This window comes from Equus przewalskii, chromosome 18 (assembly GCF_037783145.1).
Source record: "Equus przewalskii isolate Varuska chromosome 18, EquPr2, whole genome shotgun sequence".
Taxonomy (NCBI): Eukaryota; Metazoa; Chordata; class Mammalia; order Perissodactyla; family Equidae; genus Equus; species Equus przewalskii.
In genome coordinates this window covers 43,874,103-43,898,199 of record NC_091848.1, presented here as the reverse complement: position 1 = coordinate 43,898,199, position 24,097 = coordinate 43,874,103, and the positions used below count along the sequence as shown (strand labels likewise).

Sequence of the window (24,097 nt, the reverse complement as noted above, 5' to 3'; positions counted from 1 at the left end):
TGGCTAACCTGCAAAAACACAAAACCCTAAAATTCTAATTTTACCCAGACTGATTCTACCATCCCATGCCCAGAGGCACTCAAGCAGCAAGGCTACACAGCTTACACACACTGCTGTGAAATGTAGACCACATACATCAGCCGAGGTATATAAATATGCAAATCAGAGATGTATACAGACACAGCCTTCCAATAGAGAACACCAGCTGTCACAGGCAGCAAAACCACTCCGAGGACTTGGCACTGGAAATTGGCAAATACCCTTTGGTTGTTGCTGCCCCATCAATCATGGGCCGTTTGGCCAGGCTGCATTCTTGAACAGGTTTCCTCCTCCTTTTAACTTAGTTTAACTCAAAGAACTTTTTTTTAAGATGATGAAATAAACTGCTATAAAATTTCATCTGAGTCGGATATAGGGAGTTTATTGTTCTACGGACATCTCATTTCCTGTATCTTGCCATTTTAAAAAAATCCACACTCCCCTCCTCTATCCTCCACCAAACAAACAAGCAAAAGAACATTGAGCTAATGTTTTGTTTCTCTTTATTAAGGAACTATTAGGAAAGATCTACTGGGATATGAATGATGGGCAATGTGCAGAGTTTAATAGTTTGCTCGTTTTTTTTTTTTTTCCAGAGACTATTGAAGACTATTGGTGCAGAAAGGTCTAGACCCTCAAATTATCACAAGTCATTATGAAATAGAAGAGAAATGGAGAAGCGAGTGAATAGAGTGAATACTGACAAACCTGTGGTCTCCCCAAAGTCTTTGAAAACTCAAGTTTAATGGGGGAATGAATAAGAAATTTACTTCTCAACAAACAGCAAAGAATGGTTTACAACCATGGAGGCATTCTGAGAGAAGTAAATATGTCATTGATTTTAAATAGCAGTATTATCCAGCAGAGAGCAGATCAATGAAAGTTGCATAGGTTTTCAGATGCTTCAGGATATTAAAGAACAATCCCATTTCCCCCTCCATAAACCATTCCATCCAGAAGTGTAATTTAAAATGTGCCATAAATCATTATCTGCTCAGAAACCAATCAGCATTTAGAAATGTTATATCTACCCCTCTTCTTCTACCTTAGAACCATCTGAAACGCTCTCATTTTTGTTAACTTGTAGGTCTAGTACAGTTCTTCTGACTGGATATTTGGTAGAAAATAATAAGTTTTCTTTCAGATTTAATATTTTCTTATTGTATCAAATACTAGAAGAGAAAACTGATAATTTTCTTTGGAAAACTTAAAGTACTCATAGGTATTAGTTGGATGATGTTCATTACACCCTTGTAAAGAAGTTGATGAGATTTATTGCTGTTTCAAAGATGGAACAGGTACAGATAATTACACAGATTTGCTTGTTCAATACAAAGGTGGGGTGATGAAGAATCACAGAGAATAAAGACTAGGATTTTCATCAACTGTCAACATTCTTTATATGATTCCACCCTCCACTGTGAATCTGGATATTTTACTCCCTTGTGAACCTGGATGTCACTGTTAGAAAGAAAGACTATTTATCCATTACCAAGTGTTTTCTGAACCTCCTATTTTAAGTGTGGTTTCAAAGAGAAGCAAGGCACGGTCTGTGCGTGCTGGGAGCTTATACCAATAGAGGTGATAAGATGTGTATTCAAATAGTCATGTTATAAAGTGGAATGTGATAGGTGTTCAGAGAAAGATAAAGTGCTTCCAGTGTAGAGAAGAGTTTACTGATGGATAGTAAGATCAAATAAGCCATGTTAAAGAAACCATGCTTCATAGAGTGTGCAGGATGATTTTTTAAAACCTCAATGGGAACATGTTACTTCTCTGATTAAAATCTTCAATTGATTCCTATCACACTTGGAATATCCAAACATTCCCCCCCAAACAAAGCAAAATCAAACCATAACATATCTGCAAGTCTCTGTGTATCTTTGCAGCCTCGTCCTGTTTCCCATTCCTCCTTACTCACCGTGTTCCAGCTTATTGGCCACATCTCTAATTCTGCCTGGAATCCTCTTTCTCACACTCCATGCCTGGCTAAGTCTACTTTCACAACTTTGGGGTAAGAGTTTGATTATCCAGGATATAGAGTATGCACATAAGAAGTTAGTTTGGAACAATAGGTTGGAGGAAAATCACTTAGAACTACACTATTCTGTGTGCAGTTGTGAAAAGTTGAAAGTTTTTCAGAGAAGGAATGTTAATATCAGAGCTATATTTCACAACTATCTGGAAGTGACAACCAGGCCAGTTTAGAATACAGAATACAGAAAGATGGGAGCTAGAGATACAACTTTTCTTTAAAAATTATGAGAAAGAGGTAGCGAAGGCCTAAATTAGAGAATGTAAGAAAGCATGATTCACGAAGATGTGTGACTAATTGAGTGGAAGAGATAGATGGGATGGAGAAGTTAGAAAGACCCTGCTTTCAGGGAGATCACTTGAGACATAATCAGAAATAAGAAAATCAGAAAGAAGAGGAAGAGATGCTTTGGAGGGAAAGATTAATTTTGACTTGAGCCTTATAAACATGAAGTGGCTGGTAGATAGAAAGAAATGCTTATAAGGTATTTCTGTTCTAGGATCCCCTTGCCCCCAAAGAAAAAGGGCAAGGCTGGCAACAGAGACTTGGAATCAAACCACACAGATGTTCCATTAAAGATGAAGTCATCACCTTGAGGGAATTATGTTAAGTGAAATAAGCCAGATAGAGAAGGACAATCTCTGTATGACTCCACTCATATGAGGAATTTAAAAATGCAGACAAAGAAAACAGATTAGTGGCTACCAGGGGAAAGGTGGAGCGGGGGGTGGGCACAAAGGGTGAAGGGGTGCACCTACAGCATGACTGACAAACAATAATGTACAACTGAAATTTTACAAGATTGTAACTATCATTGACTCAATAAAAACGAACAAACAAACAAAAAGATGAGGTCATCATCCGACAAAATCTGAAAAGGAAGGAAAAGCAAGGAGAGCTCTGATGAAACATACAGAAATACAATCATACAACTAAGGGATTTGAAGGGGATAGAGTTTGAGAGACAGAAAGAACACCAAGATAGGGCATTATTTCAAGAAATAAGGAGGAAAGAAATCGCAAGAAAAAAAGGGATTTGTTAGTAATGTGCCTAAAGAGAAATCAAAGAGAATGGCATGAAGAGTGGCTTGTTAAAAAGGAAGGGACAGTGGAAGGCTGCAAATACAGAATAGGAAAAGACTAAGAAAAGCTGTTTTAGACAAGAGAGTTGAAAGTCAGCCAGTGATGAATGCAGAAATTTCCAAAAAGCATGAAGACTCAGCTGAAGATAGCATGACTTTGTAGGGTACTCAATAAAATGTTATGATATTCCATTTCCTAGCAACCCTTAGATGAGAGGGGGGAAAAGGAATATCAGAGTTACTCATGGCTGGGGACCAGAGAGGTCAAAACAAGATAAGATCAAATAGACTTGAATTTATCCAGCCAGTAAGGAGGCCACTGAAATGTCAGACTATGGGCTCCAGCTTGGGTAAACAGGCAAATGAAGCCAGTAGGTGGTTAAAGCAGCATGCAGGAAAACAAGAAAAAAAGACTTTTTGTTTTGTTTCGAAATCAGGATGGGACATAGAAATTCTATGCAGGAAATCATTTATTCTGCAATTTTACTTGATTTGAGGAGATTGACAAGGTCCTACTCAAACAAAATCTCTGTCTTTGTTCCTCCTCCCCAAGAATTTGTAATTTATGTGTGTGTAGCATTATCTTTATAATATCACTTTTAGGAAGAATATGTCTTTGCAAGGCATAAGAAATTAAGGTCTTATCATTTTAAGAATAGACCATTTTATGAATTTACTTCTACCATGGAAAAAAAGAAAACACAGAAAAACGCTCAGCTAAGGGAAAGATAGAGGGTTGAAAAAGGAAACAAAAACGATACAATGGAGGTAGAAGGCACTAAAGAGAAATTTTGCTCTCTAAAAATTTTTCTGGAAGTTTGCCCTTTCAATAATCATGAGTTTATTATTTTAACATTTTTTAAGCTATCTTGCAGATATAATACATCTATATACAAACACACACACAAAATTTGGAAACTAAATAATATAAAATTTTACCTATAAAGACACATTCAAAGAACTATTGTAAAAACTACTTTGGGGGGGCTAGCCCCGTGGCATAGTGGTTAAGTTTGTGCACTCCGCTTTGGTGGCCACGGGTTCTCATGCTCAGATCCTGGGCACAGATGTAGCACCATTTGTCAAGCCACACTGTGGTGGCATCCCACATAAAAACAGAGAAAGATTGGCACAGATGTTAGCTCAGCAACAATCTTCCTCAAGCAAAAAGAGGAAGATTTGCAACAGATGTCAGCTCAGGGCCAATCTTCCTCACAAAAAACTAAAAACCAGAAAACAAAAAAACTATTTTGGCATATTTCACTCTATCTTTTTTTCCAATGGATGTACATGGAGTGCATATGATGTGAATATATATTTAGCATAGTTTACAAAATTGAGGTTATAGATTACACTGTTTCATAACCTGTCATTTCACTTAACCACATATTGCACATATTTTTTCATGTAATAAAATGTTTTATAAAGCATGCTAGTTAATGGCTGATTAGTTGTATAACTCCAAGTGTTTAGTTGGAAGAAACAGAAAACATCTCTGGCTGTCTTGTGCAGAAATGGAACTCATTGCAACTGACAAGATCACTGGGAAGCCTACAAAACCAGAATCATGCCAAAAACTCATATGAGGGGGGCATGACTCTGGTCATTCTGCACATGAGATGACATAGCTTTCACGACTGCCAACATGGCCCTACATCCAGGCCTTAGTGAAACATCAGTGAGACAGCTTTTCCCTTTAAACTCACTGCTATGGGTGCCACAATTACCCAAATAGATTCACTTTGGTCCTGAGTCTCTTGAATCAATAATATCTATTAATAATTCTGAGTCTAGGGCAGATGCATCGGAGTTTCAAGGCCTGAATCTCATGTCCAACCCTTAGTTTCGAGGTGACTAGATTTTATGTCAACTTTTACACTGGGTGGTAATGTCTGCATCCCAATAATACTGAAAGGAGAGAAATTCCTAAACACAGGGAAGAGGTTTAAATGTTGAGCAGGCACTCTAATGTCCATTATAATAGTGGTTCTTCTTATAAAATGGCCTCAATTAATTTCCTCTGTCTTTATTCTGAATATGTGTGGTATTTTCCATGATTTTCTTCAAAAATAATTCTGTGATGACCACTTTGTACAAAATCTGTGTTTGCATTTCAGAGGATTTTCTTTCTACGCATTCATAGAAGTGGAATTACTGGGTCAAATGATACACATATATTTTAAAGCTTTATAAACATCCCTACATTACCCAGCAAAGTTTCAATCAATTTACACTCTCAACAGGGAGATATGAAAGTGTCAGTTTTCCTACTGACTTGCCAATTCTGGCTTGCCACATTTTGTTAACCCTTTCCCAGTATTATAGGTTTAAAAAATAACAATTTATTACTGCTTTACTTTGTATTTCCTTGATTATTAGTGAGGTTTTAACAGTTTTCCATATGTTTGCTGCTTCCACGGATTGTTTTGTAAATTGGTAATTTATGTCTGACAAATTTTATTCATATTTTCTGTATGAATTTTTTTCTCACTTTATAGATTTGTTGAAATCTACTCTTGCCAATGACATTAAGACTTCGTCTGTTACGTATTTTTTTAAATCACTATCATTTCTCTTAATTTTAGACATTTATACATGTATAGTCAAATTTATTCATTTCTTCTTTATGCTTTTTTACTTGTTTCTATGCTATGAAAACCTTCCTCATTCTGTTGAGATACATATTTATTGATGGTTCTTTTACTCTTTTCCTTTATTTTCTACTTTTAAATCTTTAAGAGATCTGGTATTAATTTTCGTGAGTGGTTGTTCAGTAAAAATATAATTTTAGTTTTTCTCCAGTTAATTATTCAAAACCATCTGTTGAACAATCATAATTTCTCCATGATTTTAAATAATCCTGGATCACATGTGGTAGTGTTTTAGGCATTTCATTTATATCCACAGACTTGGTCATTCTTAAATCAAAAATGCACTGTTTTTATAATTTTATCTTTATCAAATATGTTAGTATCTAGCAGTACAGTGGAAATCTTCCGCCCCAATAAAACAATTTTTAAAAATTTATTAGGTGCTGGCCCAGTGGTGCAGCAGTTAAGTTGGTATGCTCCGCTTTGGCAGCCCAGGTTCGCTGGTTTGGATCCCAGGTGGGGACCTGCATATCACTTAGTGAGCCATGCTGTGGCAGGTGTCCCACATACAAAAAATGGAGGAAGATGAGCACAGATGTTAGCTCAGGACCAAACTTCCTCAGCAAAAAGAGAAGGATTGGCAGTAGATGTTAGATCAGGGCTAATCTTCCTCAAAAAAAATTTTAAAAATTATATTCTCCATAATTAACTTGATAAATTTAACATAATTTCAATAAAAAATCTCCCAAAGTAATTTTTAGATACATAAAAAAATTCTATTTACCTTGGGAAAAATTGTCATCTTTACATATTTGTGCTGTCATTCAAGAATTAAGCATTTCCCTTCCATTAAAAAAACAACATTAAACAAACAGACAAAAAACCCTTTTCTTTTATTTTCCCAGGTTAAGTGATATTGATTTCTGCATTTAGGTTTCCATATTGCTTATTAAATTTCTTCTTATATGTTTTTATATTATTGAGGCTTTCTGAATGGCCATTTTATAGTACACTTTATGTATTTATTATAACCAAATGTAAAAACTATTAATTTTATATATTTCTTCAGATAACTAGGGAACCCATCTAATTGTTATTAGTGCTAATACTTTTTTGCAATTAATTTATGAGGGTTTTTTTTTAGTTAGTAATCATTAGCTGGAAATATTGTTTCTTTCCTCCTTTCCCATAATTAAATCTTTTTGTTTTATTTTCTTGTTTCATTGCATTGACTAGAACCTCCAGAATAATGTTAAATAATAATGAGTATTGGAGTCCTTGCCTTATTTCTAGATTAGGTACTGTTGAGGCTATCCCTCTTTTTCATGTTAAAAAAGACTATATTTAGTTCACTAAATTTGTGAGTATTTTCAAAAAATCAAAAATAGAAGTTGGTTGAATTATATGTATTTTTGTTGGTTATTGGGATTATCTCGATTTTTCTCCTTTGACTTTTTGCTGTAGTATATTTTATTCATGTATTTCTTTATAATGAATTATGCTTGAAAAAGTCCTGCATTATTATGCTATACTTAATATTTAGTTGGATTTTGTTCACTAGTATTTAACCCTGATACCTATCTTAAATATTATTGCGTTTGTTTTGATTTTATTTAAAAATAATTTCAAATTTCCAGAAAAATTACAAGAATGATACAAAGAACTCCCCTGCACTCTTCACCCAGAGACTCCATTCAAGTTTTGTCAATTGTCTCAATAATGTCTTTTCTAGCAAAGTGGTCCAATGCAAGATCATGTATTATACCCAGTTATCACATCTCTCTAGTCTCCTTCAATCTAGAGCAGTTCTTCTGTCTCTTCTGACTTTCATGACCTTGACATTAATGAAGAGTACAGGTCAGTCTTTCTATGGAATGTCCTTCCATTTGGGTGTGCCCAATGTCTTTGTATGGTTAGATTTAGGTTTTGTGATAGAAATATGACAGAAGTGATGTTGGATTCTGCTCATTGCATTCTATCATTTGGCACATGATGTCAATTTGTCCCATTACTTGTAGTGTTAACTTTGAATGGTGTCAGCTAAATTCCTCTTATTTTATTCTTTTTTTCCTTTGTAATCAATAAATGGGTTTTCCCCTTTGTAATCAATAAATAGTTGTGGAGAGCTACTTTGAGATTATGTGAACATCTCAGTCCTTATTTCAGTTTCACCTACTAGTTTTAGAATCCATTGGTGTTTCTTGCCTGAATTAATTATTTCTGCAATGGTTGCCAAATGATAATTTTCAACTCCATCATTCCTTCTATATTTATTAGTTGGCATTCTATTATAAGGAAGAGCTTTATTTACTTTTTATTTAATAATTATTGTTTAATTTATATCAGTATAATAATATATTATCATTTATTTCAATACCCAAATTGTTTCAGAATTGGCCAGTGGAAGTCCCTTTCAAGCTGACTTTTGTTTACTTTTGGCACGCCTCATTTTTCGTTGGGGACTTCCTTACTTTCTGGCACAAAAGATGATCCAAGCTTATATTGTCCCTTCTCCAAGTAACCCTAGTTCCTTTTAGTGGAAAGTGATATTTTAAAACCAACATCTAGGTGCTAGGTATGTTCATTGCTACTGGAGTGTAAGTATTCCAAGGCCCTCTCAATGGACATGGCTAGGAAATATACACACGCATTTACAACTATATTTCTATCTATCAGCCCACACATCTATTGTCTATTAAAACACATGAATAAACACTAATAACTCAAATTTCAATCCTAACCACAGCATTCATTTTAGCTTTCCCCCTTCTCCAACAGTGAGAAACTGGTTATTATTTTCCTCAATATATTTACTAACTTTCTTAATTCTGTGGAACGTAGCCAAGGCCCTAATCCTCCATGACTGCCTCCCCCCTCAGATGCCCTTCTTTTGTGGGCTCTGTGCCCTGCAGTGGTTGCATCCCACTCGGAAAGCCTCCTTGGACAGGCCTTGGCACAGGTTGGGCTGCTTTCCGACTACAGTCCAGCTCGCCTAATTGATTTTTACTAAAAAGAAGGAGAGGGGCCTTATTGTGTTGTGCGTACTTTGTCAGTGAGGCAGACATAGAACTTCACAAATTTTAAAGGCGACCCAAATCATCTTGTTGTCCAAAAATAAGTGTTACCTATTTATAGAAACTTTAGTATCTATAGATTAAAAAATATATAAATATATGCCATATTTCTTGATATTTAAGTATATGAATTCAAAAAGTTGCCTTTAATATTTTTAAGAGTACATAGTTGTTGTTTTTTTCTGGCAATGTATAGAAAACATAAATGCTATAGATGATGACAATTTATGGTGGCATATAGTAGCATTTAAAAATATTTGAAAGGATAGCTATCCTTATCTTAATAGATAAAATCGACATGTGAAAACTAGCATGGGTAGTGACATACTCATTATGTGGGTAGCCACATACTCATGTAAATATAAATAAAATTAACTTGTGGCACAAACTGGTTGTAGCTAAACTGTCTAGCAGATGCAGATCCAATATGGAATAAATCCCACCCCCAAATTCTTCCCAGTCATCATCAAAATTCTGACCAGAAGGGATTAAAATCCTTATTGGTGTAATGATTCAAGATTCAAATATAGCTGAACATTTATTGCTCTCTGTCTTCAAGTAGCTTCCTTCCTTTCATGGAGTCTGGGCTTTTACACTGAGCCAACTCTGGATACTAAAATAACTTTGTCTCTCTTCCCATATTTTTTCTCATCTTCAGGAAGGACAAATGCAGGTTAGAGTAGAAAATAAATGGGCAAATAGTTGATTTATTTTAATAACTAAAAGATGGACTGCAGATACACTTAGAGACTTAGAGATAGTAATTAATTATAGGTGGATAGGATTAATTTAGATAAAACTTGAAGTCCTTCCTACAAGGGGAATATCAAATTAAAATTGCATGAGGTAATATTCACAAATATTTTAGCCCCAAATTTTCACTTCTTCCCATTACATTAGGGGTCTGATTGCTGATATGGATAGTGATGTCTTTAAAGTGAACCTGACCTATTAATAGCCAATCACAGGGCGATTGTCTGAAAAATTAAGCTGAAGAGTAGGAAAATTAGTAGACTTCTGCATGTAAAATCCAAATGAGAATTCCAGTTAATCATTAAGATTCTCAATAAGCAACAGAATTAACCCTCAGATCAAATCTAACTAAAGAAGATTTCAAATTCTTTATTAGAACCCTTGAAAAATGTAATGAGCTCCAGGCTAAGTTCAATTAGAATGCAATGGTGAACGTTTTGTATGAAATTCTGTTGGCAGTGTTAAGTTATTGAAAAAATAGTCAATGCAACATGATGCTAATTAAGGAAGAGGAAAAAGAAGGATAGAAGGGAAAGGAGAAGGAAAGAAGTAATAAAAGAAGGAAAGAAGAGAGAGATTAAGAGAGATAAAATGGATACCTGATTGGAGTTCTGGGTAATAGAATTTGGTCAGAATTAGGAATGTTTAATAGGACTGTAAAATACTTCTAAGAATTTAAATCCTAGAAACAACAAGTTCTAGACTAGTATTCATAAAAAACTTAAATGTGTTTCCTAACATTTGAGTTTTCAATTGTTAAATTAAAAGAGAATCTACAGACATTATAATTATATAAGTCAATGTGGATATTCTAGGATTAATGAGATAGAGGAAATGTGGCTCATTAAGTGTGTAGACTTGGAAAGAAAGAACAAACATGTTTGGTCTTGCAAGGAGTCTCACTTTCATATTTTTCCCATAATTATATTGGTTTAATTAAGGCAATTATGCAATAAGTTTCCTTACAAGTAATGGAGAGATTCTCACAATCCATGTATGTGATTTGAGTCACAGAGATGAGAAAAATTATAGTGAAATTTAAATATTTACTTAGAAATACATTTCAAAAACTCCAAAATGTTTTTGAAAAATTATCTCCAATTTTAGTATATGCAGATTAGGCCATTTCTAAAACAATGTTAACCAAATTAGAATAGCATAAAAAGGGAAGAAAAGACTCAACATGGAAATAACCACTTTAATGTGGGTAAAATGTGACTCAATAATGTAATAAATAAATCAAAAATATGATAAATGTTATAAAGAATGGTGAATGAGATATTTAAAAATAAGAATCACATCTAAAAAATATTGTCATGTTCAGATGTCCTTTGTATTCACACACACACGGAGATTCTTCATGTTTGAGTTAAAGAAAAAATGTCATTTTTGGAACCACTATTCTCAGGGCTCCAGAATAAGAGCTTACTCTGTGTTTTTGGTGAGTACACAGGTTTATTTTATTCTATTTTTAATTTTTCGATTACAAGGCTCTCATAGCTGCTCTGCAGAGTTTGAGATATAATTTGATGCCATGTCATACAGAAAAATGAGCAGGCAGCAGCAGCAAATCCCTCTCACTGATTGCTTAGATCCTTAGAACTGTAGTTCTTGGCTTTTCACATGTGTCTGAATCACCTGCAGAGCATAATGTAGTTGCAAATTTTGGCCACATTTCCAGGGACTCCGATTCTATTGTTCTGGGAGTAGTTCTCAGGAATCTGCATTTTGACAAGGATAATAAACCGAAATCTTGCCTTCCTTGCAGGTTATGCAAGGATCACACAAAGAGAAACATTGTCTTAACACATGTGCCTCCATCTGTGACATGATAAAAAAAAAAACCAGGAAATCATAGGAGGGTAACCTATGGAGAAGAAATGGACATTATTAATGGGAAGGACGCCAAAGCACTCTGTCTATTTTATTGAAGTTAAGGGTGATGTTTTCTTAATCTTTGATCTTAGAATTTAAAGGAGGTGGTATGGGAACCAAAATATCTGGCTTTAGAAATGGGTCCCACCATTTATTAAGTATCTCAAATGCATCTTTATATTTAACTAGCCTTGGCTCCTACAGATGCAACATTTAACACCACTAATCACAAGTGATCCCAAAGGTCATTATTGATCTGTATATTTGCTGATGCAAAATTTTCACCTGTGTACCTCATGAGGAAGATGTGCGGAGATGTCATTTACCTAAAGATTAGGTTTAGTGAGCCATGAAGCATATTTATTTCAACAAAGGATATTTTGTGTGTAATGACCCTCATGAACTGATAAAAACTTTCTTTCTGAAAAATAATCACCAAAATAAGAGGGAAACTATTGGAGCTGTTGAAAAGTCACTATCGTGGTGGGAATATATATAAAAGGCAAGAAGGCTTCCAGGGGAAATGGCACGCAGGAGACACATGAGGGGGCGCAAAAGCTTAAAAATTTATAAAGTTGAGATTTTTGAAGTCTACAGTAGTTTTTACGTCTCAACTATTTTTTTTTCCAGCTTTGACACCTGAAAACAGACAATTTTGGAAGAGAGAAGAAGATTTTCTTTCTACAGGCCTAGTCTAGGTAAGCAGTCTTGGAGGGCCTAAGATGTTACCATGAAAGTTATGTCAATTTACCTGTTCTCTGTCTCATGCCCAACAAGATTAGTTTTAGGAGTATTCGAGGGTGTAACATTATCTGAAATTGAGTGAAATTATGCAGGATTATTTCCCAGATGTTCTTAAGGTACACAGTCTTTTTAAAGCAGTGGTTCTCAAAGAGTGGCCCCTGCACCAAGAGCATCCGTATCACCTGGGAATGTGCTAGAAATGCAAATTCTCAGGCCCTACCTCCAGAACTATTTAATCAGAAATTCTGAGGAAGTCCCACCAATCTAAAATTTAACAAACCCTCTATGTGTTTCTGATGAACACTGCATTTTTTCCTCAAATACACTTAATAAATGTAGCTGAGAACTTAAAAGTGAGGCTGGTCTAAGAAGCCCTTTAGGATCCTAAAAAAGTAAAGTTAAAGACTGGATGTTAAGGAAAAGAACAACTGAAGAAAATGGACTAGAGGAACCCAAAATAGAAGCTGAAAGAGGGGCCAGCCTGGTGCCACAGCAGTTAAGTGTGCAAGTTCCGCTTCAGTGGCCCGGGAGTTCGCTGGTTCAGATCCCAGGTTCGGACATGGAACCACTTGGCAAGCCATGCTGTGGTAGGCGTCCCACATATAAAGTAGAGGAAGATGGGCACGGATGTGAGCTCAGGGCCAGTCTTCCTCAGCAAAAAGAGGAGTATTGGCAGCAGATGTCATCTCAGGGCTAATCTTCCTCAAAAAAAGAAGCTGAAAGAGCCTACTGCAAGGGTAGCAGGCAAAGAGTGGAAGCAGTTGCCAGACTCTGGGCAGCACCCCCAGGGCAAAAGTGAGTCTTCTGAGAGACACTAGAGCAGCAGCAGCATAGTGGTTGTCATTGTCGCTGTCATCATCATCATCATTATCGCCATCAGCTTATTGGGTGAGAACACAAGATCTCCAGACATCAGGCTAGGGGCTTACATAGATCATCTAATTTAATCCTTACAATAAATTTAGGAGAAATTTAAAATTTAAATTTATCTCTATTTTACATATGGCAAAACTGAGCCTTAGAGAAATTAAGTGGTTTACCCTAAAATTTAAGTTGCAAGAATGAAAACTGAGATTTGAAGCAGGCAGTACCACTTCAAAGCTTACATTTTAACTGCTATTATTTAGTGATATGTCATAGCATCTTTGAGCTAAAGGTGGTCTCGCCATTGAGCAAGGAAAACAACACAGTATTTATTCAATGACTAGTTAAGTTGGATTTGCAGAAACTATGGGGGATGGACAAGGCAGAACTTGAAAAATTCAAAAGACCCTTATATTCTAAAGGCAGGTGCTGTGCGGTTGGAAGAAAGAAGGATGCCAGCCAGACCCAGAAGCAGAAGCTTTGATGTGGTGAAAACATGTAGAGTTGAGACTTGGAGCAGGAAGTAGTGTGAACAAACAGCGTGGAGGGATGGAACCACTGACATAATCACAAAGTTGAATGTCCTAAGGGAAAGTGAATCAGCCATCTGGTGCTAGATATCAAATGCCAACATCTATATAATTGTCCAAAATAATCCCCCTTCATGACTCAGGCTTAAAGAGAAGACAATCCTTTCTTGGTCTCCTTTCCAAGTAGAGGTTTTGTTGCTCTTTTTCTTTGTTTTTTTAAAGCATTATGGTTAAACAGAAAATACAACAATATCTTCAATCAGACAGATAGGGGTTTGAAACCCTGTCCTAAGTTAACAGTCAGCCTTTCATAGGCTCCTTATTGTTTCTGAACTTTAAGCTCTTGCATATTTATAATAAAGTTTTTAACACCTACTTAGTAATAATATTATTAGAATCCAATGAGACAATGAACAAACAGTACCTGGCACTTGGTATTACGTTAAATTTAAGTTCAATTCACTTGTGCTGACATGGTATAGAGGTGTACACAATGTGATCTAACCTGGTTCTATCTCTAACCCTTTCACAATGGTCATGTTTGTAGCTAAAAAGTACAGAGATGAATAAGAAAAGAAGGGGAAGGGCTTTGGCTCCAAGAGCTCAGACTTAAATATCCATCTGGCAGTTCTTAAAGCCAAAAAAAAATTCCCATTCTGGTAGAAAGTGCTTCAGATTCGATTCCTGGTCTGCTTGGCTCCAAACTACTCCCTGAACTCTCTGTGTGACCTTGAGCCAGTAACCTAAGTTTAATGAACTTCTGTTTTCTCATCAAGAAACCAAGGAATATGATACTCAGATTGCCCAACTTTGTTTGGTATAAAACAGTATACATTTTTCTGGTTGTGGTCTCTAGTGACTTTCCAATAATCTTAAAGACTGTATAGGTATTAAAATTGTGGAGGAATCTCATAATACAATATGGAGCTGGACATTAGATAAAATCTGTTCTGAGGGGCCTTAAGTAAACTAGTTATTTCCCCTCCCACAGCCATTGAATGGACTTCTTTTATTTTGAGGCATGTCTGTGTGTGTGAACGTCTGTGTGCTTGTGATTTGAGGGAGCTGGCAATTTAATCCATTTCCATATTTCCACATCTCTAGTTATGTTTACACATTTAAATAGGCTATCTGAGATCCAAGCCCTGGTGTCTCTTGTTATGGAGCTCAAGTACTCTCTACCAAACTACAAGGAAAGCGTTCTATGCTTTGACTGTGATAGGAACTTTGCAAATCAGGAGACACGCCTTTTACAAGCAATAAAATGAAGCTGTCAGCCATCACAAATGGACCAGGATAGAGGTCACATGACTAAACTACCCTTGCACCAGGCAGTCTCTGATGTATTTTTCTCTAGTTTCAATCTATTAATCAGAGGAGTTGGAAGAGCAATAATTTAAACGCTGCGATAATCAATTCCATAACACATTAATAGAGGCTACCGTCAAACTTTGCCACACCACTGACTGCATTGGAATCTCGACAGGAGCCCTAAGGCCATGCCTAATCTGCATTAAATTTACATAAAATTGTAAATCAAGAATACATGAACACAGCCCTAATATTTGCTAGTGCTTAGCTCTTTCCTAATAGATGGATGGAAACTGCTGGTGGTTTGACTGCGCTTGCAATAAAATTGTGCAGCTGATCAGCTTCGTTCTCATTCTGCAATTATGGGGAAAGGGACTCAAGAGAGCTATAGTTTGGGGGCATGGTTATGCCATTTAGGGTTTTCATTCTGTAAAACCATGACTCAGATGTGCCCCTGGAAACCACCATCTAGAAGCAGATTGTCCCCAATGACTTTGCAGATCCTTGTCACTGGGTTTGCTCACAAATAACTTGCCATTAAATGGAGATACAAGCTACAAAGGAAGCTGGCCAGATGAGAGGCTGTCAAGGCCTGTGGAAATTTTCAGTTTTCCAAACAACATTTACTATCATAAAAACAGATAATTAGTGACGTTCTTTAAGCAGCAGATAGATAAAAATGAAACCTTCAGCAAAGCATCCAGCACCTAACAGTGTGATAAAGTAGATTTCACATGGTTCTAAGCATTCTGTGTGTTCTTGGGTCCCTGTTTCAACTTACTCCAACAGCTGTGGCCTTTACTGTGTGTTTTCACACTTAAGGCTAGGAGAAAACATCCTCATCAAGGGTACTGCTCACAGTGGCAAGACTCCTCTTTCTATATTCCCCGTAGTCCTCTGATTTTAAGTCTATTCTTTCAGAGAGAAAATAGATACTCAAATGCAATAATGTATTTGGAAGTTTTTTTTTCCAGAAAGAATTTTGCAAATATTTCGTCAATCATGATTATTATCTACCTACCATCTCTCTCATCCTTTTCTTACCTTGCACGATCAAGTAAACTTGAGAGGTCTTGGGCTCATGCTGTGTCTGAACTGAGCAAGTGTAGGAACCTTCATCATAGACATCCACCTTCTGGATTCGGAGGCTGTATTCCAGAGAATGGCGTTTCTCCAGCTCAACCCGGGGGTCCAGAGACCACTTGTCATGCCCAGCAAAAATGATGCCAGAACGGTTCAACCAGGCCACCTTCGAGTTCTTGTCTTCTACAACGCACCTGGCAGAGCAGAATAACAACATTGGAGCCTTAGCCATACCTACATCTGCATTCATTCTCCAATGATTAGACCAATCAAGAAAAATAATTATACACAGTGAATCATTGCCATGCCATTTCTTAGAGACCTACGTATTGTCACTATTTCCCCTTTAAGATCTAATTACCATCCAGTAGATGGATGTCATTATATTAGACTCAATTTAACAATCAGTATGAAAAATGCAGGCAAATAAAGTTAAATAGGTTAGATTAAAGTTAAATTCCCACTGGATTATTTTCTTCTTGTCTAGGAAAAGGTCTTTCACGCAGAACTCCACCTGTTTAAGTAACCCCGAGAATTAGACAATTCATAATGTGGCACATTTACTCAGTTTTGAACTGTATTTACTCTTTCATAAGTATATCTTGTGCGATGGTAGATTCATGTAATGTCCTATTGCTGTAGGAATCAGACCAGATTTCAGAGTTCGCTTCTGATCCTTGCAAATTTGGAATGCTCACTCCCCGGAGTGAAAAGTATGTGAGCAGGTCCAAGAGAAGGTAGATAGGTGTAGTGTAAAGGAAATCGAAGCTAATGTCATCTTGTCTAAGACTGATTCCAGCCGCTGAGGGCGGCAGGTTGTCCGCTGTCAAGACAGCTTGCTACCAGCATTTCTGGCATATTGGAATGAATTCAATTCTTTATGGGAAATGAAGAAACCAATTTTGCAGTCCCTATTCCAAGGAAGGGGAATAAAAATGTTTATTTGAATGACTACTTATTTTAGAAACCTAAAAGGGTCTCTTTCTGAAACTTGAAAGAAAGAGGCAAAGAACACAGATTAGTGGAGAAGGAGTAAATAGTTCATGGTGAGTGGGGTTTTCTCCTTCAATTCCAGCAAGAATTTAGAAGTGGAAAAATCAAGCAAAAAAACCTTTTCTCTGTATCTCTTTGGCAAGATTTACGTCTGCTCCACAGGGAGATTGTCCCAGACCCTGTTCACAGCTGCAGAGCCAGCTGCTCAGCGCTCTGGGGCATGAGGGATGGACAGAAGGAGCCAGGAGCATGACAGCAGAACAATTAAAACACCATGTTCCCCTGTATCTTCCAAACCGAGTCAAATCCAGGTTTCCTCTCAGGTCAAAACAGCCACAAATAGAGATTCCACACCCATGCATAGACAGGAAATTGAAGCTTAATCCCCAGGTTGTCCACCGTAGGGACACAAAGGCCAACTCATCTCTTGTAAAAGAAGGAGAAAAGCTGAATCTTTTAAAAATCCATTACCTATGGTACAAAATACTTCCTATCCCATTATTTTTAGGTAAATTGAATATTTTATTTAGCGTGAGAATTTTATTTAATTAGCTAGGTGCCATGAGATGTAGGTTTTTCTTTTCTTCTTCACCTCTTTATTTTCATAAATATAGGTAGATTACAGTACTATTTACTATCTCCATTACCCGACATGTGTTTCTCTGCCATGCAGATATTAAAGAGATTAATTATATGTGTTTGATAATTTAGAACTTCTCCATGGGGAAGAGCAAAGATAACTTCATGGGTGCTTGCTGCTTCTTTCCATACTTGATTTGACTTTTTCTGTTGTATTCTTTTGTGGTATCATTTCTCTGTCCTTCAAGGTGTTTACGGCTCTTCTCAACCTAGAATCATTTATGAATTAATTAATAGGCTGTTTGCTGTCTTCTTCTAGACCATAAATGAAGTTGTCAATAGAGATTTACCGGCTGGCATTTTCTACTGAGAAGAATGAAAATTTACCTCCATAAAAGAATTTTAAATCTTCTATCAAATTTTTCCTTGCACTTTTCTCATCTATATGGCTCAACATGGCAGCAACCAAATATGCTCATCATAAAGAGGTACTTTGAATGCTGGTTAGCCTGGAACATGGCCCTAATGTGTTCATTTTGAAAAAAATACTACGTAATATATTTTACATAAATATGGCTTATAAATCAAATAAAGACTCTGATGTAAAACAGAAACCTGGTAAATGCCTGCTGTGTGAATAACAGTGTCACACATGCAGACAGAGGACACATGGTTACCTATATTCCACTGCCCTTGTCCCAAGCCCTACAACATCCACAAGTGAACTGGCAAATTTCCTCAGCAGCACAAGGCAGAGCTTCTAAGCTGGGTATTTAGGGTCCTTCGGACATTTTAGTAATTTTTGTCCATGGAAAAGTTAAAATTATCACACAGATCATTATTCCAAATTATTCTCTGGAAGTGTTCAGATCTATCTTACCTAAAGAAGTAATTAACTGTTTCAGCAAAATTGCCAGACCCTTAAAAATGCATCTACTAAAACAATACATTATCTGAAAATTGTGCTTTGACAATCTACACATCTTATTTTTATGTTGTGCTTAAACCATATTTATTTTTTAAACTTATCTTTTTCTTCCAAATTAGTAAAAGGTATATTAGAAAACACACACATACAAATACATGCACACTTTTTACTAACTCAGTACGGTTAGCCGACTCCAAACACCAGAGTACATTCTAGTATTTTTTAAAACGAAAGCACTCTTCAGATATTTAAGGGTTCTTTTTTTATGTGGTCAATATCTCCGAAGTAAATGCATTGATTCTATAAACTAGAAAATAATCTTTCTACAATGTGACTAAAACTTTCATATTGAAAAAGGATGAAAAGAATAACACAATTTCAGAACTAATTTAATTTTAAGAAATTTTAAAATCTCGATTTAAGGCGGCAACTGATTTAAATCATAAAAAGTGCACATAAGAGGGGCTGGCCCTGTGGCTGAGTGGTTAAGTTTGCGTGCTCTGCTGCAAGTGGCCCAGTGTTTCGTTGGTTCGAATCCTGGGTGCGGACATGGCACTGCTCATCAAGCCACGCTGAGGCAGCGTCCCACATGCCACAACTAGAAGGACCCACAACGAAGAATACACAACTATGTACTGGGGGGCTTTGGGGAGAAAAAGGAAAAAATAAAATCTTTAAAAAAAAAAAGTGCACATAAGAAAAAAGATGGTAATGGGGTCAGCCCTGTGGCCGAGTGGTTAAGTTCATGCGCTCTGCTGCGGCAGGTTTCACTGGTCCGGATCCTGAGCGCGGACATGGCACTGCTCATCAGGCCACGCTGAGGCAGCATCCCACATGTCACAACTAGAAGGACCCACAACTAAAATATACAACTATGTATTGGGGGGATTTGGAGAGAAAAAGCAGGAAAAAAAAAAAGGAAGATTGGCAATGGTTGATAGCTCAGGGGCCAATCTTTAAAAAAAAAAAAAAGAAAGAAAAAAGATGGTAAGAGTCAAAATAACAGTCTCAATTTATAGAACTTGCATTTGTTAAATGAAAATAACCACTCAAACAGGGTCGTCACAGAATGCCTAGCTATTCGGAAATGAGGAAATGCTGATTAAATGAAGACTCTGGTTCCCAGCATGCACCGACTGGCCAGTAAGCATCACAAGCTTGTACCTAGAAGGTAAGTTAGCTAAACTGTGCATTAGGCACACCTGTAGAGTAAGTGAGAATTCTCATGCCACGCCATTACAATATAATAACGAAATAGCCCTCATCTAGAATGCTGCTTCAAGACCAGGCTATCTAGTGCAAAACCAGATATCTAATGACTATATCTTCAAAATCAGCCTTAGCTAAAGAACAAAAGTGTAAAGAGATGCATGTTAAAAATCTGTAAGGGCTATGTGTTGTTTGTATTTAATAGAACGTCTCCTCCAGGAGCTCACAATTTTTCAAATCATTCCAGGATTTAGAAAGGATGGCACCCTAGAAAGAACGGGTGTTGGTGCAAAGAGAGAAGGGCAGAGAACGTCCCTCCTCTTTAGCTGGGATTTCTGGCAGGCAGCTGAGGACATGGGGATATAACACAAAGAGGCACCTTTCCAGGAAATCTTCTCTCATCAGCATCCCATCCTTTTACTTGGCCCCTTTTTATGACCTCATCATCCTCCACATTGCATTAGAGTTATTTGTACTCATCTTTCCTCATAAGCTTATTAATGGCAGTGATCCTCCTGTAATTCACCTGTGGAGCCCTCACAGAGCCTAGAAGCATAAACCCACCATTTACACAGTAGGCACTTGCTGAAATGTGGAATAAATAAACTCAATTCAATTTAACAAATTACTATAGGTCCATTATCAAGTATTCGTTTATTGTCTAAGAGCAGAATAGATGGATAACTACTTTAACATTCCTTAAGAAATAATTAAAAGTATCAGATACAAAGAAAAAATTTAAGGAGAACTATTGGTATGGTATTAACGTGAAAGTGAAGGAGAGAAAGATGTGCTCAGTGTTCCCACTATGCAGAAAGATCATCTCTGGGAACTAGATAATCTACATTGCATGTGAAAAACAGTGAAAAGAAGCATGGAGCATTAGATAAACGTTTAGTGGGTAGCCTACTTTAACCATGAACCCACAAATATCAGATGGGTTACTTAACTATGAACCTATGACTTTTTAAAAAATCAGTCAAAAAAATTACAAGAGCCAAGCAAACAAATTTTTATCTTCTCTGTTCAGTATACCTTAATCCATAAAACTGTCACAAGAAATCAATGCACCCATAAAAATCTCAAGCATTGGATCTTTGCAAACACTTTACACCAAGTATGTTATACAAACAGGTACATTGACAATTCCACTCATACTGCATAAGTCTGGGGATTATGCTTCCAAAATGATGAATATAATTGGAGGCAGAGAAGAAATGCTAAATTCGGTTTGTATCAATATATTACTTAATAGCATATTTACTGACAGTATATCCATGATGTAATGATACACATCTACCAGATATTAAGCCTGTTCAATTGCTACTAGATACATCTCTTCACATTTAACAAGCATTACTGGCTGCTAAAAATGTACCAACTTAATATTAGATTTTATCCAAACTTTTCTCTCTTTCTCAAGAGTGTAATCTGGTATTTATTCATTGATAACAAACAAATACATTTTACTTTATCTTTCACCAATTATCTATCCTCAATACTTTTTAATTATAGGAACTGGGGGCAGTAGAACTGAATGGGTAAGAAAGATTTGTTTCTTAAATTAAGAAAGAACAGTTAGATGAGTGGTTCTCAAATTGGGGCAATTTGTGCTTCAAGATGACATTGGCAATATCTGGAGACATTTTTTGGTTATCACAACTGGAAGGGGGAAGTTGCTACTGTCAACCTAGAGAGTAGAAGCCAAGGATGCTGCTAAACATCCTGCAATGTAAAGGACACCTTCCATAACAAAGACACATACCATCTAAAATGTTGATAGGGCTGAAGTTGAAAAACCCTCAGTTAGACTTTGGTCTCTTGATTTAAATATCCAGACATGCAGGGCAAACATCTACAGTGAAATGGTGTTTTCATAAGCATGTGCTTCTTAATTTACAATCACTTAATTGCCACCAGCAAAGTCCCTGAATTATAATCGGGTTCATGACAGAGACACTCCAATGAAGTCCAGTGATGCTCTGATTCTGTTAGTAGTTAATAAATCATCCCCCTTTGTTGTTCAATTTTAGTATCAAAATTACACATCAGTATAATGTGCACTGTTGATGGTGAATGAGAAAGGTATACTTTGTTGCTTCCTAACTTAATGCTGGAGAAATCATTTAACCTTAGTGTTTTGGGGTCTTTCCCTGTATATAAGTGGGTCCATAACACCCAGAACAGATAAAGGAGAATCAACTCAGTTGGGGTAAATTTGATTTTTCAGGAAGTTATTAGCTTTTAGTCATAGGAAAGCTATTTTATTTGCTAACCTTTATCATCTTTTTCACCTTTGTGATTCTCTTGTAATCTTTTCTAAGATGTGGAATGATTCAAGATGAAGATGGGAAGGAAATCTTCAAGAATGTATTGGGCCTTTATTTTGATGCTGTTTGATTTGTAACTTTAACCCTACAAACCAAACCCTCAGTGAATCAGCAAAACTATCATAGACTCTAGAAGGAAAGATCTGGGAAGTAATGCTGTATATTCCCAGCATTAAAGTGCGGAATCAGGGAAAGTTCCAAGCAGAGGATGGAATAAAGGATCATGGAAATATCCCAGATTCTCCTGAGTCAGAAGTCCTTAGTCTGACTTTATCACATTATTTTAAGTATAATGAATATAATGAACTCCAACCACAAATATGCAAACGCATTAAAAAAATAAACAACAAATTTAAAGAGTTTCAAATTATTAAATCATTTTGGGTGATCTCTGCTTCATTACCATGTTCTAAGATTAAACTGAGTAATAATGAGAAAACTGTGGGGATTCGCTGCTGATCCTTTGGTGCTCCTGCTAGCCTTGCCTGCAACGAGAAGCTTCAGCTCTCCAGCTGTCTTGCTCCCATCTCTTCTTTCTAGACTTGACTTCTGGCTTTTTTTTTTCTGCTTTTTCTCCCCAAGTCCCCCCAGTACGTAGTTGTATACTCTAGTTGTGGGTCCTTCTAGCTGTGGCATGTGAGACGCCGCCTCAGTGTGACCTGATGTGCGGTGCCATGTCCGTGTCCTGGATCCGAACCAGCGAAACCCTGGGCCGGCTGAAGCAGAGCGCGCAAACTTAACCACTCGGCCCCAGGTCCGGCCCCTGACTTCTGCCTTTCACCCTGCCTGCTCTCTTGGTCTCATTCTCTTATTCTTGTCCATATCCACTCTCTCAATCTTGATCCTCTTGAACCAGATACTGATTTTAGCTTGATGATGATTTATTTTTCTAGATTCATACTGAATTGTAGTCCAATGAACACCAAGGCAGCATCTACATGCTATGATCATCTCCCCACACCCTAGTTCCTTTGCACACATTCCTGTACAAGCCTGGATGCACACATGTATATGCACACACAGAGAAGCAGTGATGGATGCTCAGGGGAGGGTGAGAACACAGAGGTAGTAAACCACAGGAACCAGATTCACGTGTATCTCTTACTGGTCACAATGACTCAGGACTCCATACACTGCCGATGGAGTGTCAGGGTAAAAGCTATACTGTTTAGTTCCTGAAGATAACTGGTTTTACTTCTGGCCATCAGCCTATTTCTTATTGGAACAGGTAAATCAATTAGACTTTCTGAATCTTAGTTTTTTCATAAGTAAAATGAGGCTAATGATACTTGACCTAACCTCTTGGAACTACTCTTCAGGTAGCTCTAGGAAGCAAATTAGAAGATGTACATGGAAACATTTCATAGGATGTAAAGCAATATCTGTGCTTATACTCATACTTCTCATGGTAGAATATGATAGACAAGAAGGAAATAGTCATATACAGGGATGGCTATAAAGGAAAAACGCTGATTTCCCTAAATCATTCAAAAAGTTTATCTCCTTATAGAGTGTGACAACACACACTAAATATGTATTATTACCCAGATTCTCTGATCAATCATGTATTTCTTTAAATTCTCAGTTTGCGTTAGTTATTTGCTTGTGCTATACTGACAAAACGCCCTTTCTGTGATTGAGTTACTCCCTACTAGAATGATTCATCATCTATAGGAGCAAAAAAGAATCCACAATAGCAAGTGGTAAAGCCAGGACAGTCTGATTCACCCCTGGAGCAGTGAAAAGTCCTCCCTAGACATGCTTTCTTCTCTTACTATCACTAGGGAGCACCTTGTCCAGCCATACATGCATTCTTATATAAGCATATAGATGATATATGTTTTGCTGTATTTCCAGGTTCATCTTCTTAAAGCAGCAGCATAAATGCACATCCAGGCAGATGGTACAGGAGAGAATCAGGGCATGCAGAGAAGGAGCAGAACCACTGAATTAAGTGATGAGGACGACTCAACAAACACCCAATTTTAGGACAGTTTGTGTTCTTGGTATCACATCAATTGTATAATCTCTACATTCACGTGGAAGAAATAAACAGAAAAAAGGAAGCGAGAAATTC

At 36.8% G+C, this 24,097-nt stretch overlaps 1 protein-coding gene across 3 annotated transcripts in view; it reads right to left on the bottom strand.

The window, feature by feature from the left end:
• Nucleotides 1-24,097, bottom strand: part of LSAMP (limbic system associated membrane protein) — a 600,383-nt gene that overhangs the window by 259,316 nt on the left and 316,970 nt on the right. For all 3 annotated transcript variants that reach the window (XM_070582659.1, XM_070582658.1, XM_070582660.1), the window contains exon 2: nt 15,943-16,175. In XM_070582659.1, coding sequence (XP_070438760.1) covers nt 15,943-16,175 — 233 coding nt within the window. The remainder of the gene's footprint in view (nt 1-15,942; nt 16,176-24,097) is intronic.